General features: G+C 41.0%; 1 protein-coding gene across 1 annotated transcript; it reads left to right on the top strand.

Moving 5' to 3' along the window:
* The first annotated feature begins 15,143 nt into the window (after positions 1–15,143).
* On the top strand, positions 15,144–18,341 carry HNRNPA0 (heterogeneous nuclear ribonucleoprotein A0). Its single transcript, XM_081137139.1, has one exon. The coding sequence runs from the start codon at positions 15,485–15,487 to the stop codon at positions 16,394–16,396; it is 912 nt and encodes a 303-aa protein (XP_080993265.1). The 5' UTR covers positions 15,144–15,484; the 3' UTR covers positions 16,397–18,341.
* The last annotated feature ends 883 nt before the right edge of the window (positions 18,342–19,224 follow it).

Below are 19,224 nucleotides of genomic sequence, written 5' to 3' on the forward strand. Positions count from 1 at the left end.
AGGGGGAGAGAGTAACCAAAGAATTTAATATGTGTATATGCACAACCCAAGGACACAGAAAATGGTGGGGGGAGGGACTGGGGAGAAAAATGGACGGACATCTGTAATATTTTAAAGAAAAATAAAATTTAAAAATTAATAATAAAAATTAATAATAATTAAAAAAAAAGATGTGTGGTGAGTAGATGGCCGGTGTGTCTCAGTTGGTTGAGCATTACCCCATGCACTGAAGGGTCACTAGTTCGATTCCTGGTCAGGGCACATGCCCTGGGTTGCAGGCTCAATCCCCAGTAGGGGGTGTGCAGGGGGCAGCCAATGGATGGTTCTCTCTCATTAATGTTTCCCTCTCCCTCTCCCCTCCTCACTCTCTCTAAGATCAATAAAATCATATTTAAAAAAAGAAAAAGATGTGTGGTGAGTAGAATAAGGGGATTTATCATTCATTTAATTGTGGTTACAAAAGGAAAGGAGAGAAAGAATGGGGTAGAGGCATTATTTGAATATGTAATGACTAAAATATTTTAGAATGAATTAAAGAAACTCAAGCATCCCAAATAGGATAAATAAAAAGAAATTCACCCATAAAAAATAACTGTGGTACACTTACACAATGGAATACTATGTGGCTGTGAAAATGAAAGATCTCTTACCCTTTGTGACAGGATAGATAGATCTGGAGATGATTATGCTAAGTGAAATAAGCCAGTCAGAGAAAGACAAATATCATATGATCTCACTTATGTGCAACCTAATGAACAAAATAAACTGATGAACAAAATAGGTCCAGAGGCGTGGATGCATGGTACAGCCTCCAACCAGAGGGGGGCGTAGAGGGCACGGTAAGAGATTAACCAAAGAACATATGTCCATAGCCCATGAACACAGACAACAATGTGCGGAAGGCCTGGGGTGGGGTGGGGGCTGGTTGGAGGCTGGGAAAGTGGGGCATCTGTAATACTGTCAATAATAAAATAATAAAAAAAAAAGAAATCCACCCAAGACACATCATAGAAACTACAGCAAATAATAGGAAAAGAAAGAAAAAAATCTCAGAAGCACCAGAGGAAAAGAGTAGAGACTACTTTCAAAGGAGAAACAGTTGACTTCCTAACAGCAGCAATAATGAAGAAAAAGGGATTCTTTACGACTTATTGGGTTATTGAAACAACATGGATGACCTGAGGGTTTCTGGATTTGGCAACCAGGTTGACGATACAATTCTTTCTTTTTTAATCCTTACTCGAGGATAGGTTTTTATTGATTTTAGAGAGAGGAAGGGGAGAGAGAGAGAAAGAAACATCGATGTGAGAGAGAAACATTGATATGAAGAGAAACATCAATTGGCTTCCTCTCGTACATGCCCCAACTGGGAACTCAACCTGCAGCCTAGGTGCGTGTCCCAACCAGAAATCGAATCATGACCTTTTGGTGTTCAGGATGATGTTATAGCCAACTGAGCCACACTGGCCAGGGTGATGATAGTATTCTTAACTGAAATAGGAACACGAGGAAGAGAAAGTGTGGGAGATGATGAGTTTAGTGTGGGACAAGTTGAATCTGAGGTGCTTGAGGGACAGCCAAGTGGGGATAATCAGGAGGCAGCTATTAAGTTTCCTCAGAGAGGTCAGGGCCAAGGCATTCGGTTTGGTTTTTTGTTTTTTTTGGTTTTGGTTTGTTTTTGGTAGTTTTTTAAGCTGAAGTTATTTTTAGTTTTTTCTGAACTTATGAATTTGCCCAACTATTTTGAGCTCATCTTGGCTATATTGTCTTGATATACATTTTTAACAGGTTTCCCAAATATTGGAGGAAAATTGTGAAATTGCTGTTTCCAGAAGCCTTTAAAAATGAGATGCCTTTTAGTTCTAAGACATTGGGATTTGCCCTCTATCCAGAGGGCTGGGCTTCTTCAAGTCTAAGAAAAAGGTGTTTTTGTTTGTGGGGGTTCTTTTTTTTGTATTTAGGAATTGTTCTCTGCTCTTCTCTGCCATCTTGTGGCATGTAAGTGGAATATTGCATTTGAAAGGAAAAGAAGGAATTGGAGCTATTTTGAAATATGTAACTTACCAAAGTGAAGCAACATATGGCTGTGTGTGTTTATGATTTCACAAACTTTGAAATCACCAAATCACAGCAATAGTTTTAGGACACAGAGGTTGTCTTTCAGCCTTGTATGTAGTGCTAAGTAAACTGAATAATTAAAGTTAAATTTTCCCTTCAGCACTTCTCTTAATTAAGTCAGTTGGCCTTATGACCTGTATGTCCTCTCCTTTAGCTCCCACCTGGGTACCTTCTCCTCTTTATTTTGTGGTAGGCAGAGCCCTCAAACGCAAAGAGACTAGGCTGTGTCTATCCCAATCTTAACAGGTTCATGTGTCCGAATGAACCGTAATGAAGGGAGGATTGTCTTGAAAAGAACTTTAGGTATGGCTATTAGTTTAGGGAGCTGATTAAAATAAAATAACTAAAAAATCAAGTATGTTTTTGAGAAAGAATTATACATCAGAAGTAATACCAGCATGGATTTAAAGAGTCTGCATCTGTTGGCCCCCAAAGGTGTCCAAGTCCTAATCTCCAGATCTGTGAATGTCACAGATGACCTTCATGCTACCCAATTCAGTGGTCTCTATTCTAATGTAAGCTGCTTTCTCAGCAGTATTTGCTTTAGGTGACTTCTCCCTTATTTTTTAAAACAGCTTTAATTGATATATAATTTACATACCTATTTTATTTTATTTAGTTTTTTTTACTTCACTTTAGACATTTTTTTTTTTTTTCCTCCAGACACTATTTTATCTTTATTGTTGAAAGTATTTGAAAGTTTTACAGGTGTCCCATTTTCCCCCCCATTGACCCCCCTCCTCCCCGCCTGCTCCTGTTCCCTCCCCAGACCTTCACCCCTTTAGTATGTGTCCATGGCTTATGCATATATGCATATAAGTTCTTTGGTTAATCTCTTCCCAACCCCCTACCCCCTTCCCTCTGAAATATGGCAGTCTATTGCATGCTTTAATGTCTTTGGGTCTGTTTTGTTCATCGGTCTATTTTGTTCACTAGCTTCTTGTTAAAGAAGACCCTTCAACATTTCCTGGTCTGATGGTAATGAACTCCTTTAGCTTTTCCTTGTCTGAGAAGCCCTTTATCTGACCTTCAATTCTAAATGATAGCTTTGCTGGGTAGAGCAATCTTGGCTGTAGTTCTATGTTTTTCATCACTTTGAATATTTCTTGCTACTCCCTTCTGGCCTGCAAAGTTTCTGTTGAGAAATCAGCTGGCAGTCGTATGGTTGCTCCCTTGTAGGTAACTAATTGCTTTTCTCTCACTGCTTTTAAGATTCTCTCTTTGTCTTGAACCTTTGTCATTTTAATTATGATGTGTCTTGCTGTGGGGATCGAGCTTGCAACCCAGGCACGTGCCTTGACCAGGAATCTAACCACAATCTCCTGGATCCTAGGTTGATGCTCAACCGCTGAGCCATGCCCGGCTGGGCTGTGTTTTTTTAAATTTTTTTTTAAATTGAGATATAATTGCATATAACATTTGATTAGTTTTAGGTGTATAACATAATGATTTGATATATGTGTGTATTGCAAAATGATTACTATCCATCAGCACACATAATTAAAATTTTTTTCTTATGATGAGAACTTTAAGATCTACTCTCTAAACAACTTTCAAGCATGCAGTAAAGTATTGTTAACTACAGTAGCCATGCTACTGTAACAGGACTTATTTATTCTGTAACTGGAAGTTTGTACCTTTTCACTACCTTCATCTATTTTGCTGGCCTGTGTTTGGCAACCACTAATCTGTTCTCTGTATCTATGAGTTCAGTTTTTTTCTTAGATCCCACATATAAATGAGATTACACAGTATTTTTTTCTCTGACTTATTTCACTTAACATAATGCCCTTAAGTTTCAACTATATTGTCTCAAATGGCACGACTTCCTTCTTTTTAATAACTGAAAAATATTCGACTATTTATTTATACACTACATTTTCTTTTTCCTTTCATCCACTGATGGACACTTAGGTTGTTTTCCATAGTGGTTGCACAATTTACATTCCCACCAACAGTGCACAGGGGCTCCTTTTTCTCCATATTCTCACCAACACTTGTTATTTCTTGTGTTTTTTATAATAGCCATTCTAACATGTAGGTTTTGATTAGCATTTCCCTGATGATTAGTGATGTTCAGCACCTTTTCATGTACCTCTTGGCAATCTGTATGTCTAGGCAGATCCTCTGCCCATTTAAAAATCAGATTGTGGGAACATTTGAGATATTGCTCCCTGGCATATGTCATCAGTTTGGCTCAAATAAAGTCATAAAATTTTTCAAAATTCAAGTTGTTTTTTTCTATTGAGTTGTAAAGCATTTTATATATTTTCAATATTACTCCTTTATCAGATATGTGATTTGCCAATGTTTTCTCCCATTTCATAAATTGCCTTTTCATTTTGTTGATGGTTTCCTTTACTGTGCAGAAGCTTTTTAGTTCGATTTAGTCCCATTTGTTTTGGTGTCAAATCTGAAGAATCATTGCCAAAGATGGATGTCGGGGAGCTTACCTGGTATGCTTTCTCCTAGGAGTTTTGTGGTTTCAGGTATTACATTGAAGTCTTTAATCAATTTGAGTTAATTTTTGTATATGGTATAAGATAGTGGCCCAGTTTATTTTCTTTTTAAGTTTTCAAATACATGTTTATTGTACCATGGATTCACATTATACTTAAAATTTCAGGAGGTGTTTAGGTCCAGTTTCACTCTTTTGTATGTGGTTATCCAGTTTCCCCAACACCATTTATTGAAGAGATTGTCCTTTCTCTATTGTATATTCTTGGCTTCTTTGTTGTAAATTAATTGACCATATATGCTTGGGGTTATTTCTGAACTCTATTCTGTTCCATTGATTCTGTGTGTCTATTTTTATGCCAATACCATACTGTTTTTATCACTGTAGCTTTGTGATATAGTTTGAAACAAGGAATTGTGATGCCTTTAGCTTTGTCCTTTCTTTTTCTTAATCCTCACCTGAGGATATTTTTCCCCCATTGCTTTTCAGAGAGAGTGGAAGGGGGAGAGAGAGAAATAATGATGTAAGAGAGACATTGATTGGTTGCCTCCTGCATGCACCCCGACTGGAGCTGCCAATCGAGCTTGCAACTGAGGTGCATGCCCTTGGCCGGAATCAAAACCGGACCCTTCAGTCCATGAGCCAGTGCTCTAACCACTGAGCAAAACTGGCTAGGGCTGTTCTTTTTTCTTATGATTGCTTTGGTTATTTGGGGTCTTTTTTGGTTTCATTCACATTTTAGGATTGTTTATTCTACTTCTGTGAAAAGTACCATTGGAATTTTGATAGGGATTGCATTGAATCCGTAGATTGCTTTGGACAGTATGGGCATTTTAATAATATTAATCTTCCAATCATGAGCACAGAATATCTTTACATTTATGTGTGTCTACTTCAGTCTCTTTCATCAATAGCTTATAGTTTTCAGTGTACAGGTCTTTCACCTCCTTTGTTAAATTTATTCTTAGGTATTTTATTCTCTTTGCTGCAATTTGAAATGGAATTATTCTTAATTTCTATTGAAGTATTTGTTAATTGAATGAATGAATGATTTTGAACTCACATCCAAACTGAATTCTGAATCAGGATAAGACTTATCTAGGCAATGAGAGGAAGAAAAAGGAGCCAGAAATATCCAATCAGTGTTTCAAGTGGATTATAGGTATGCTGAGGGTTAATTCCCTCAGCTCTTGATATCCTCAAGGAACAGCACCGCTAGCATCCATCCCTATGCTGAACTCCTCAGAGGAACAGTGTCTAACCACAAGCCCCATCATCCCTGCGAACAGCAAGTATTTTGAAGGATAGCTGGCATTTGTTGCTTTGATACAAGGTGCTGAGTACAGCCCAAGTAAGTCATCTACCCACTGGACATCTGTTTCAGGAGCCAGCTGTGGCCTATTTGAGGACAAGGGAGAGTTGAACCAATGGAACACCCAATGATCCAGGGGTACCATAAGTATAGTGTATAGCTGGTCTGGAAGATGAAGCAGAGAGGCTGGGCAGAGGTTCCTGGGGACACAGCTTGGGGTGGTAGGCCTGAATTACTGCATATCAGGTCCTTCTGTCTCTGCAGCTGAGGTACACTTTTGGTGGGATCTAAGAGTAAGTACAAGGTAACAATTACAGTATAGACTGCAAATAAGAGCCTCTTCATTATTTTAAAATTCTTTATTTAAAAAAATTTGGTTTAATTTGAAATCCATTTGCATCAGCACAAGAATTCTCCTTTACCACTCTCCTCCTCTGTCAGTAATCTCCACGCACTGGACTTCTTTCTTCCTTGGAACCTTTACACTAGCTGTTCCCTCTGCCTAGAATGCTTTCAATGACCAGTAAAAGAAGAAGAGAGGTATTATATTTTTAGTATATAAATTCAATTGTGGTTCACCTTAAAATTATTAAAATATTTTAAATTTTCATCTACCTAAACATGAATAATGTTTCTTGAGGATGGTGAATGTTAAAAAATGAAGAGATTATCATTAAAAATCTTGATCAGGAATTGCATGTGGCCATTGTAATTATAAAACCGATTTCTTTTCTCCCTCCCTCCCCTCTCTCCCAAAATAATAAAATAAAAAAACCATTAGGTAGGGCTGAGCAAGGTAGGCAACTACACTGGAGTGTGGAGGGTGGGAGTGGGAAGGCTGCCTGGCTTGGGGTATCAGAGCCTGAGCAGAGTGAGAAGGGTGTGTATCGGGGATGGTGGTAGCAGCCTGTACGGTTGCTGGGAGCTTGAGAGAGGTGAAGAAGTTTTCTGCACAAGATGGTGGTGACAATAGCACAAGGCTGTTGGAGCATGGGGGAGGTGAAGAAGGCATCTAAGTTGGGGTGGAGTGCTAGCTCAGTGATACATGGTGGAGCCTAAGAGGAGTACGGAGAGTGCTTGCCAGCCTGGCAGCTTGTGCCAGAGCTTGATTGGGGTTGGGGAGGGAATCTCTGCACACAGGTGGTATTGGCCTGGCCTGAGGTAGTAAAGCCCAGCAGGATGAGAAGGGCGTCCACATGGGAGGGACCTGTGGCAGCAGTGATGGGCCAGCACTGTAACTGAGTCTGAGCAGGGAAGGAGGGCATCTTTGTGAGAGGGTGATGGGCAGGGCAGAGAATTGATTCCACACAGGCAGGATTGAGCTAATAAGCAAGTATATAGAGAATAATTGCAACCAGGTTTCTCACGGTCAGAGAAAAGAGATGTCAGTATGGAAAAGGGCAATGCACTACAGTGAATTCCGAGGGATTGGGTTGGAACGGGAAGCGTGTAGGTAGATAGATGTAGAAGTTTATGTCGATGCAAATGTGTGGATTATATACATGTAATGTATGTGTATACATATGTACCATGTGTAGGTGTACATACACATATTCTGTCTCTCTGTCTGGGAGCAGCAACAAACAGCAATGAACATATCTGGTGCTCATAACTTGGTTTCTAAGTACCATTCTTCACTAAAAGGAATCAAGACTCCTTGCAAAAATAACTGATTCCAGGGCAGGGAAGGTCCAAGATGAGCCTGAAATATCTTGTCAGGCTAGCAAGTAAAAAGTGCTCAGTGAATTATGGGGACATGTCAAAATAACAGAGAAGTCAGATTAAATGAGTTTCCAGTGGCCAAATCTGGGATACTTAGAGCATCAAAATAATGATAATAGCAAATTATAACCCATTGAATAAAGTAGGAATCCATGAGTCCATATTGATGTAAATAAATGGACAGGTAATTGGGGGAAAGAGAATTAATAAAGGTTGAAGGAATGGTTGAATTAAAAAATTACCATTTCAAAAACATAATAGTAATAATTAATTCAGCCAAGAAGCATCAATGAATACTAAAAACTAGTAGATGAAAGATTGATGAGGAAAGAGATATTATGTAGTCTCAAAATACCTCCTGACAAAATAGTAGTTACAAAAGGGGAAAAAAACAACTTTACAGTGGAGAAATCTGGTCGACACCACCTTAATTGATTGATCAAAGTTAATACCACTAGTAATGAAACAAATAGAAATCATGTGTCATCTGATAGGATGTAATATCATTTCAGTGACATCCCTGCCAAAAGCACATAATCTTAATCTAATGAGGAAATATCAGGTATCCAAACTGAGGGATATTATACAAAATAAATGGTCTTATGATCTTCAAAAGAGTCAAGTTCATCCAAATCAAGGAAAGATTGATGTACTATTATAGATTCAAGGAGACTAAAGAGACATGACAACGAAATATAACATGTAATCCTGGACTAGATCCTTTTGCGTTATTAGGACCATTGTCAATAGGGCTAGTGGATTAGTTGATAGCAATGGATCAATGTCAATTTTCTGATTATGATGGTGGTATTGTGGTTAAGTCCTTGCTTGTAGCAGTTATAGACTAAAGTTTTAGTGTGGGCACTGGGGCATCCTGTTGGCAATTTACTCTTAACCTTTTCAGGAAAAAAGCTATTTGTATTATTACTATTGCAACACTTTAGTGAATTTGGAATTATTTCTAAATAAAAAGAAAAAAGTTGTGTTTGAATGAGCAAGCTAAATTTTCTTATTAAAATGTTTTGATATCTTATTAAATATCTTTTCTACTGAATATTTTTTTCAACAAGGCTCGTATAGGTACCCCATATTCTTTCCAGTTTATCCCTGTATGTTGTACAAATATTATTTTTTGTTTGCATCATAATATGAAAAAGGCTGTGAAATATTTTAGGCAGAGGGAGTCACATATGCAAAGGCCTGGAGCTCAGAGAGCATGGCTTTTAGAACTGCAAGCAGTTCAGCATGTCTGGGAAGTATGGAATTGGTAGTGGGTCAGCTGTCAAGGGAAAAGACATCTAACAGCCTCAGCTGGAGGGTGGTGCCATTTACAGTAGGGGACATATGATAATTCACTTCTGTGGCCCTGACACTGATAACCAACAGCACAATATTAGCAAAGATGCCCCCCAACTGGTACGGACAACCATTTGTTTAGAAACTGCCTGAGGATGCTTCTTGACCTCAGAGTTCAATCAGAAATTGCCCTAAACTTGTGCTTGTAGGAGGTACTCCTCAGAAACGTGAAATGGAGAAGGTGGCCTCCATCATATCTACTTTCAAGTAATTTAGCAAAAAGAACATCTTACAATAGACACATGCAATAGGATAACTTATTGAAATATTAATTTGCCTTTTATTTCCACAGTTTTCTTGCCTCATTCCAAGAATGCTTTTCAGCTTTCTTTCTTTGAGCTTTTGTTCAGCCAGCCCAAAGCATAACTGCCTTCTGTGTTTTAAAGCCTGAACTCATTGAAGGGCTTATGCTAGGTGGTCCTGGAGGAGAGGGGAAAGAGGCGAGAGTCGAGGAGAGAGAGTCTACTTGGAAACCTCTGAGAGTGATTTATTTGGAGAGAGAGGGCTCCATAGAGTTAGTAGGGACCAGAATCCAGTCCCTTTGTGCTGCTCCCTTGTAACCCCCTGGGGATATGGCAGTCCTCAGTGTGGAAAGGCTTTGTGGTACAGTGGGAACCTGAAACTTTGGTGTTGGGATTCCTAGCCATGGTAAGAAGCCCTAGCTCAAGCTGGGAGGCAAGTTTCAGAAAGCAGCAGAGCCACCTTCCTGCAAGAGACTAGGTGGTTTTGGACAGAGAGCCTATCAGCAGTGACAAATCTGGAGCAAAGATCAGAGGGCTGTCCCTAAGTATTCTGGACCATGTAAAACCTGAAGTGTTTGCCCTGGGGATGGGACTTGACCCTAATGTTGACTGAGGTTAAAATTTCGTCAACCCAAGGAGTGGTGACTTAAGATGAGAGTTAATTTGATAATAGAAAAAGAATATGACATTTCCTTCACCTACAATTATGAATTAACTTTCATACTCACCATCCATATATATTTATAGCTCTCACGATCTGGAAGAATCTTTTTCTTCAGAAAAGTTCAGCATAAGTATTTAATTGCACCTTTTCTGTGAGAGAATTGAGATATTTCAATTTGATATATCCCTCTAGAAATTAACCTAGAAGCTGAAGTGGTGGAAAGGAAGGAACAAGCTAGTCTGACATTGGATTAGATGCAGGTATCTTTCTGTTCTTTCCCCTTTCCCACCCAGTGCTCCCTGAGCTGACTTGGGAATGGGAGCAGGTCTAGGGTGAATGCCAGTTTAATTCCAGTTTTCTTGAAGCTTTATCTTCTAGGTGCAAAATATCATTCAAATACCCAAACCTCGTATTTTTTATAATCTTAATTTGAGCCAGGAGAAATTGAGCCCTGAGACTTTCTTTGTGACAGGCTGCCAGTAGACTTTGGACAAATGATGATCCTATTACTGCTTGAACAATGTTTTTATTTTCTAAATAAGAAAGCCTATACAGAAACTATATGAGCAAGAGTGTTATGGGCTAGGCCATGTGTGAAATAGCCAGTTGACCATAGATTAGAAGTTGTGACTGTCACTATCTCTCTGTATGGCCCTAGGCATATCCTTTCAACTTTCTGGGGCACATATGTTATATGAAGTTTTGCATTGGATGATCAATAATGGGTCTTTCTATGCTCTATTCTTCTTATGATTCTAGAATGTAGAAAAAGAAGATTCATTTAACATTGAAATACAGGGTGATAAAGAGCCTTGTCTACAGTAAGTGCTGAGATATAATGGGACTTATTTTTGGTGGAAGTTTTGAGTATGCCAGTAAGATTTTAATGCTATGATTTTACAAAACCATGCTCAAAACCTGTTGAAACTTAGAAGATGTGTATATTTTGGTTGGATACAGTAGATGATCATATCCGAGCTTGACAAAACACAAATCCTCCCCAACCAACGATGGGAGTTAGCAAATTATTAGAATTTGAACTGAATTATAGACTGTTTTCATCCTTGAAAGAAATCCCTTTAATTGGTATGATGAATGAAAAGTGCTTCATATGTTATTTCAGAAGCTGGAAAACAGACCATATTTAGAATCCTGGGCAGCAAAGTAAAATAGATTTCAGGTTAATTAGGGTGTACACATAGCCAATCCCAAACAAATCACTGCTATATATACTGAGATATTTCAGCCAGTGATTATCATATGGAATAGGTTTCTCAAAGAGCATGTGATTCTTGGTTCCATAGCTGCTAATCTCATCATTATACTTGCTCATACTTGCTAATTCTTTTGTTGTTCTCCTGGTTTTAGTTGGAAAGATGTGTGTAATTTTCTTTCTCATTAATGTGCTGAAATTTTAGTATCATTTAACTAAAAATGTTTAGATCCTGAATGATCCAGAAAGGCTTTTTACAGAATCTGAAATCACTGAGTTACTACAACTAAATACCACTTTGCAGCTTACTGAGTAGACTGACCTGTTCTTTGCCCTGTTCAGTATGTACTTAGAAATGAGGAAGGACCAGATTCCTGAGGACTCAACATGTAATATGGTGGTATGAATGTTGCTTCACTCACAGGTCTGAGTATAGTACACTTCACAAATTAAATCTCACTTTGCGTTGCCATTTTTTAGGTTGATGGAAATTTGATCTCAATCAATGCAAATTATTTCCTTTTTCTGTTGTAAGTTAGGAAGAGAAGCTTTGTAAATTGTTATCCATGTTCCCAACTAAACTACAGGCTGTAACAAGAAGTTGAAAATGGACTTAACAGGTAAAAAAAGATTAAAAACTTGATTTTCACATTGATTTGCTGAAGGAAATACTAAAAAAAATTGAAGTTCTTACTAGACTAAGTAAAAACAATGCAATAAAAAAAATGTAAATAAAAGCCATAAAATTCAAAACCAAAAGTTAATTTATATAATTTTGAGGAATGTAGTTCTGTGACCCTGTTATGGAATTCAATCTGGTGTAATCTTGCCTAGAGAAATCCAGGCAAGATGTGTAGAGGCAGCTTTGCAGGTACAAATGAGTTAGGTCTCATACCTCTGAACATGGACATTGAAAGCACTTTTTTTCTGGTTTGCTAGGACTGTCATAACAAAGTACCTCAGACTGGTGGCTTAAACAACAGAAATTAATTTTCTTGCAGTTCCGGAGGCTTGAAGTTCAAGATAAAGGTGCCAGCAGGGTTGGATTCTTCTGAGACCTCTGTCCTTGGCTTACAGATGGCCAAACCTCTTGGCGTCTCTACATGGTCGTCCCTCTTGTGCACATGTGGCCCTGGTGTCTCATCTTCCTCCTCTTCTTTTTCTTTTTTTTAACATGGAGTTTATTTAAAAAATTTTTTCAATTGCAGCTTACATTCAATATTTTTTTGTATTAGTCTCGCCCTCTTCTTATAAGAACACCAGTCCTGTTGGATTTGGGCCACACCCTAATGGCCTCTTTAGAGACTTTATCTTCAATTACAGTCATACTCATTAGTACTGGGCTTCAACATATGAATTTGGGGGTGGGGAAAACACACTTCAGTCCATAACAGGACCCTAAATGCAAAAAGACACTCTTGGATGTTATAAAAAGTTGACTTTAAAGAAAAGATAAATTGTTTCTTTCTGGAAACAGAGATGGTCATAGTTTTCCCTTTCTTCCTCAATTCTTTTTCTCCAGTTCACTCTCTCTCTCTTTCTAAGTATAATTTAGGAATATTAATACACACCCATTTTAGTGTGAAGTTCTGAGTTGTATAACCACCACATTCAGTGAGGTTTTTGTAATCAAGCTTGCAGGAGGGATGGAAACCAAAGGTTGTCTAAATTTCAGTTACATTTTTACTTTTAAAAAATTCGTTATGTATTTTGGAAGGTTGACACACCTATAAGCAAGGTAAAGCCAAGAAATGAACTCAGGCAATGATCTAAAAGATTAAGTAGGTAAAACAAGTTTGTGCCTCTGAATGATCTGAGGGCTAGAACAGGCTGCATCATTTAAGTGTTTATATAACACTCCTTACCCTTACCAATCTAACCTCTGAAAAGAATCTAACGTCCAATTATCTTACATTTATCCTGAATATCTCTTCTATGTGTAAGGCTTATCCCAGACTTATACACATCTCTGAAGCTTTCCTACTCGAGCGAAATTAAACCCATAATGGATCCCCAATTAGGTGATGCAGAGGATTATTTCTAAACAATGTAGGAGAAAACTGTTACTTTAGAATTTACAGTTTAGATGGTAAAATAAGTTATGGCCTTATTCTCTTTCCTTCAGAAATTCACCTTTTACTGTGTCAACATTTTTTGGAGGATGGTAAAATGTGCTTCCCAGAGTCTACTCTCTCACCTGAGCTACAGTCTCGGGCATCCCAGAAAACGCTGCACCGTGACCGTCAGTGTCGCCTTAAACATTTACAACTATGCTCATCATCTCCCCCGCTCCCTCCAAGGTAGTTTATGTCTTAGATTTTCTAGTTATACCATTGCTGCAGTTTTAGGCTTCCAGATTTCAATCACAGGAATGCTTTCATTTCCTCCATCCTTTATCATCAGTTAGCAACCCTCAGATGCCCGACTTGTTTTTTGTTAACAAGGTAATCGTTTCCTGTTGTCCTTTTTTCCCTGGTGACACTTATCATCGTCTAACATGCTGCATATCCTTCTTATTTATTGTCTGCTTCTCCCCACTAGAATGTAAGCTCCACGACGGCAGAGACTTTTTCCTATTGTTTATGCAATATTCACAATAGTCACATAACGTTAGATAAACTGAGCCCTTACTATGTGCCAGGCAGGCACTGTGTTCTTTGTCCCAAACCTTGTAGCCTATCTGTATACCTTTGGAATAATATTTAAACTCAATCGAAAATTCCAGACGTTCATAATATCTCGTATCAAAACCTCCTGCCCCAGCCAGACGGCCCGCCCAGGGCCTCTTGAAGCTTCTCCCGCTTTTGCTCAGATAAAGAAACTCCCTCCAGAAGGCTTAGCCTTTGACTCCGAAATTCAGGAAACTCACACCTCTCACGGATCATTCTTCTCCTTCAGAATTTACATGCTTTCGGGGGCTCTTGGCCACATAACGCCTCTGTCTTGGCACACAAAGGTTCCCTAAATGGAAGCCGTTATAATTTTTTGCATTCCCGCCTTAGAGTCTGTGAGGCAGTTACCGGGGGTGCGCGGTATTTGTATATAACGTTTATGTGTTTAACTCCCAGTCTGGTATTAAACACCTTTAAATAGCTAACGTTTTAATTGGGAAGAAACGTATAGATAACGCAAGCCAAGTATGTAAAATGTGTTCACTGAGGTAAAATAAAAATGTCCGCTGTCAGAGGCCGAGGCCGCGGAGGGCGTCGTGGGTTGTCGCGGGCGGCCAAAGGGCGGCCTCGGCCGTCCAGTCCCAGCGCCTTTGGCCCACTGCGGTCCTCCACACGCCTCGGGCTCGCTTTTGCGCAGGGCCACGTGCCAGTGTTTTAGTTTAACCGCGCGTGGGGCCCACTGTAAACGGCTAATAACTGCCTTCCCCGACCAGGCCTCTCCCCTCCATCTTTGTACGGACGGGAGGGGCGAGGGCGCCAGGTGTAGCGACCTGGTCGAAACGCGGCGAGTAAATCCTAGCCCCCAACCCCAACAGTCAAGTTTTCAAAAAACCCGCGCGTGGCGCCCCAGGACGCATCCGTTGGGAACGGCCCTGAGAACGCCCCCGCCCGTCGCCCCTCCCAACCCCCGGGCGGGAGGAGGCGTGGGGGTTGCAGGCAGGCTCCGCACATCAGGGGCGTCGGGGCCAGCGCGCTCCCGGGAGCGCGCCGGTCCAGCGGCAGCGGAAAACGGAAGTGGCTGCGAGCGGATCGCGGTGATTGGCTGAATTGACATGTCTCTCAAGGGGCTGGCGCGAACGCCACTGCGGAGTTGGGCGAGGGGAAACGGCAAGGGGAGGGGTAAAGTCACTGGGAACAGCCGCGGTGCTGGGGGCAAATGAGTCGCGGAGGTGCGCGGAGGGCAGGGGGAGTCCCTCGTCAGGGCACTCTGGAGGGCTCTGGAGTGAAAGCGGGAAGGTAGAGGCGCTGCAGGAGCAGAGCAGGCCGTGGGCTTGAATACACCGCGGAGGGCGGGGAGTCAGTGACCAAAAGCGGCGCTGCAGCGCGGTAGGCGGGACTAAGGAGAACAGGGCGGGGATTGGCGGGCAGCCCTGGCCGCCGTACGTCGGCGGTGACGCACGTCTCGGGGAGGGTGCGCGCGCGTTCAGCGGCCTCTTTGTGTGGTGCCCAGATAGGGGAACGGAGGTGGCGGTGGCTGTGGCGGTAGCGGCGGCCTTGGTTGTCTTCCAGTCTCCTCGGCTCGCCCTCTAGCCGGCACCTCTCCCCTTCCCTCCCCCTTCCTTTTTTCCTCCTTCCCTCCCCTTCCCTCCTTCCCTCCCCCGTCGGTGACCGGCGGTGGCGGCTCCAGCAACGGCTGGGCCCAGTCTTTGAAGAGGCCTTAGCCCACGATAACGGCGACGGCGAAACCTCGGAGCTCGCAGGGCGGGGGGAAGGCCCGGGCCTTGGAGATGGAGAATTCCCAGTTGTGTAAGCTGTTCATCGGCGGCCTCAATGTGCAGACGAGTGAGTCGGGCCTGCGCGGCCACTTTGAGGCCTTTGGGACTCTGACGGACTGCGTGGTGGTGGTGAACCCCCAGACCAAGCGCTCCCGTTGTTTCGGCTTCGTGACCTACTCCAATGTGGAGGAGGCCGATGCCGCCATGGCCGCCTCGCCCCATGCCGTGGACGGCAACACGGTGGAGCTGAAGCGGGCGGTGTCCCGGGAGGATTCGGCGCGGCCCGGTGCCCACGCCAAGGTTAAGAAGCTCTTTGTCGGGGGCCTTAAAGGAGACGTGGCCGAGGGCGACCTGATCGAGCACTTCTCGCAGTTTGGCACGGTGGAAAAGGCCGAGATTATTGCCGACAAGCAGTCCGGTAAGAAGCGTGGCTTCGGCTTCGTATATTTTCAGAATCACGACGCGGCAGATAAGGCCGCGGTGGTCAAGTTCCACCCGATCCAGGGCCATCGCGTGGAGGTGAAGAAGGCCGTCCCCAAGGAGGATATCCACTCCGGTGGGGGTGGAGGCGGCTCCCGGTCGGGCCGAGGCGGCCGGGGCGGCCGGGGCCGCGGCGGTGGTCGTGACCAGAACGGCCTGTCTAAGGGCGGCGGCGGCGGTTACAACAGCTACGGTGGTTACGGAGGCGGCGGCGGCTATAATGCCTACGGAGGCGGCGGAGGCGGTTCGTCCTACGGTGGAAGCGACTACGGTAACGGCTTCGGAGGCTTCGGTAGCTACAGCCAGCACCAGTCGTCCTATGGGCCCATGAAGAGCGGCGGCGGAGGCGGCGGCGGCGGCAGCAGCTGGGGCGGTCGCAGTAACAGTGGACCTTACAGAGGTGGCTATGGCGGTGGGGGTGGTTATGGAGGCAGTTCCTTCTAAAAAAAATTTTCAATGCCTGGGAGTGGCTTTAGGGATAGCTGTTTTCAACAATCCTGGGGTCAACTTCTGAGTCCCTTTCCCTCCCACCGCCTTCCCCATTTTGCCCTTGGGGGAGCCGCTTCGAAGGCTGCTTACCCTTGGGGGTGTTGCCCTATTTGCCTGCCACCTCTCGTCTCTCCCTCTGAAGATGGACTCTGCCCCACATACACATTTTTGTGTTACAGTTATTGATGGACTCTATTTTTTTATTATTACTTGGACCTTGGTCGTTTTTATACTAGCAAAATGTCTTGTTTTAATTTGTGTTTTTTTGGGGGGAGGGAGTGAACTTGCTGATTCTGTAGCAAAACCTGGGTGGGGGTTGGGGTGGGGGATTAGTTTACTTTGTTGTAAGGACTTGATACCTGGCTACAGCGTTTTCTATGAAATCTACTTGGATCCCATGCCTGAAATTTGGAAGCATATGTACAAAAATCATTTTTACGTTTTATTTTTAATAAATCATTGTGTTTGACCGTATATGTCTAACATTTTTTTTCCTAGGATCCATTTCGTACCACTTTAAGGGATATTAGTTGAAAAATTTTCGTGTTAATTTTGATGTGTACTTAGAAAAACTTTTTAAAGGTCCTGTTGCTTTTTTTTTTTTCTGTTGCCCTGCTAGTGACGTTTTGAATTTTATCCCTTTACAGGCAAAACTTTTGAAATGGTGGATGTGGCTTTTTAAAATCTTTAAAGTTTCTGTGCATCCATCTCTTGTACTAAAGGATTTGCTTATCATCTTGACATGATTGGTTACTTCTTTCTATGAGAATTTACTTCCAAGTATGTACTGTGCAGTTCTAAAGGAATATTTTGTGTTAAGCATGTGTTTTCATTCATAAAAACTGTTAAAAATTTTTCAGATGGCCTAGTTTCATCCCTCTTATTGGTTTGTCTGTAATGAATGGTTACAATAAGGGTTATATTTTACCCTCAAATTAAATGCATTTTTGTATTTTCAGAGCAGGTTTAAACGTTTTTTCCTATAGCTGCTGTCCTGGAAATCCTTCCCTCAACGTTTGTAGCGCCATCTACTGGCAAGCTGGCAGTATATGTGCAAAACAATTTGTTTAAAACTTGTTTAGGACGATTGCATCAGATTTAGAAGTTTTGCCGTCAAAAATCTGTGCAGACTTGGTTGCACATTTACTTGTAACTAAAGTGGGCTTTACAGGAATGTAGGTTATGAGTCCATATCACAATTGCCCTTTTTACATAAGAAAATGTAAACTGCTATGCATAGCTTGGGCAGTGGCCCCAAATTGCTATGACAACTAATGAACCAGCTACCTGTACCTGGTATCTTAGGTGCAAGTTGTAAAGCAAAATATCTGTATTCTGCTTGGTTAAAAATGTATATTTGTAGCCCTTTCATGCGATAGATTTCAAGTTGTTTATAAAAAACAAAAAACAAAATGATAGAGAAAATTGCCTTCCTGGATAGAAATATAGAATAGCAACGTTTATGGATATCACAAATAAAGAATTCAATTCTTTACATGATTGAGTGAGAGTATGTATAACCTGGTGTACCTGTTAATCTAGTATATATAATTTAATGTTGTAAAATATTTGGCGTGAATCTTGACTTCAAAAGCCGTACTAAGAAGCTTTCTGAAGGAGATTAGTGGACTTAAACAGGATATTTTAACATTGACCCCTTTTCTCTTTTAGTTCTGTCACTTTATATTTTTTAAGGTCTAATTCTTGCCAATTTTTTTTTCCTAATTGTTAAGGCTCAAGGGTAAGAAAGGTCAAGATTGCTAAACTAGAATTTGGCTCCTCAGTTGTCACTTTGACAAAGGATAGCTGATGCTTGGTACAAATATCTAAGTGTACTTATATGACAAATGGGATAGATGTTTTTGCACATTGAATAAACAGTCAGATGTTTTGCTCTCAAGTGGTTCTACAGTTTCCTTAAGTTTGTTTTATTTTTCACTTTTAGTGAAACACTGCATGTGGGTTTCATTTGGTTAATTTGGTCCAGTGTTATGGGGGACTGTAGGGTAAAGAATCATATGCTTAAGTTTTTTGTTATAATTGTGACTGCTTGCCTTTACTCAGTTTTAGTGGGAAGATCTATTTTTTTCTGGGAATAGACCATCTTTTGGAGGGTTTCAAAATGAAAATACTGTCATTTTGAATTCCAGCGTAACTTCTAAAAAGTTAAATGAATTATATAAAAGTAATTCCTGTTTGTTAGAAAATCGACTTAGTGTTCTGTTTAAGGTAAATTAATACTTCATTGTCATGTATGTACCTTTACAAATTTCTGTAATTTGGACTGGTATTTAGTGAAGGCAAAAAGCATAATGGTATTTACTCTTTCCAGAATTCCTCTTGTCAGTTTTTATGCAAGCATTTTTGGCATGTGGGACTTTTATTGGGAGAGGGGGCAACCAGTTGTATGTTTTGATTTCCTTTATCTGTGCGAACTATCTAAATGCTATTCAAATTTAATAGAAGAATTCATGGAAGTAAGGTGGTACAGAATCTAGTCAGTATTGAATACAGTTTGTCTTCCTATTGTGAAGAACTTCTGCCTATAAAGTATTTTTAGTATAAGTTCACTGGTAATCATTAGTTAAAAGTGGTTTAAATGGTCTTTAAAAATTGGTAGTAATTTCAAATATTAAGCTTGTAAGTGGTAATTATTCATAGTGGTAACTATCAAATTAGAATAACAGATTGTTTCCTCCTATAAATTAGTGATTTGGAACATAGATTTCATATTTAAATATACTTCACAATAAATTTTTGTTTTTAAGCAAGGTTAAGGATTA

Source organism: Miniopterus schreibersii (assembly GCF_964146895.1).
Source record: "Miniopterus schreibersii genome assembly, chromosome: 4".
Classification (NCBI taxonomy): domain Eukaryota; kingdom Metazoa; phylum Chordata; class Mammalia; order Chiroptera; family Miniopteridae; genus Miniopterus; species Miniopterus schreibersii.

What these genes read in the sequence shown, in the direction of transcription:
- HNRNPA0 (XM_081137139.1), top strand. Translation starts at nt 15,485, where the DNA reads ATGGAGAATTCCCAGTTGTGTAAGCTGTTCATCGGCGGCCTCAATGTG.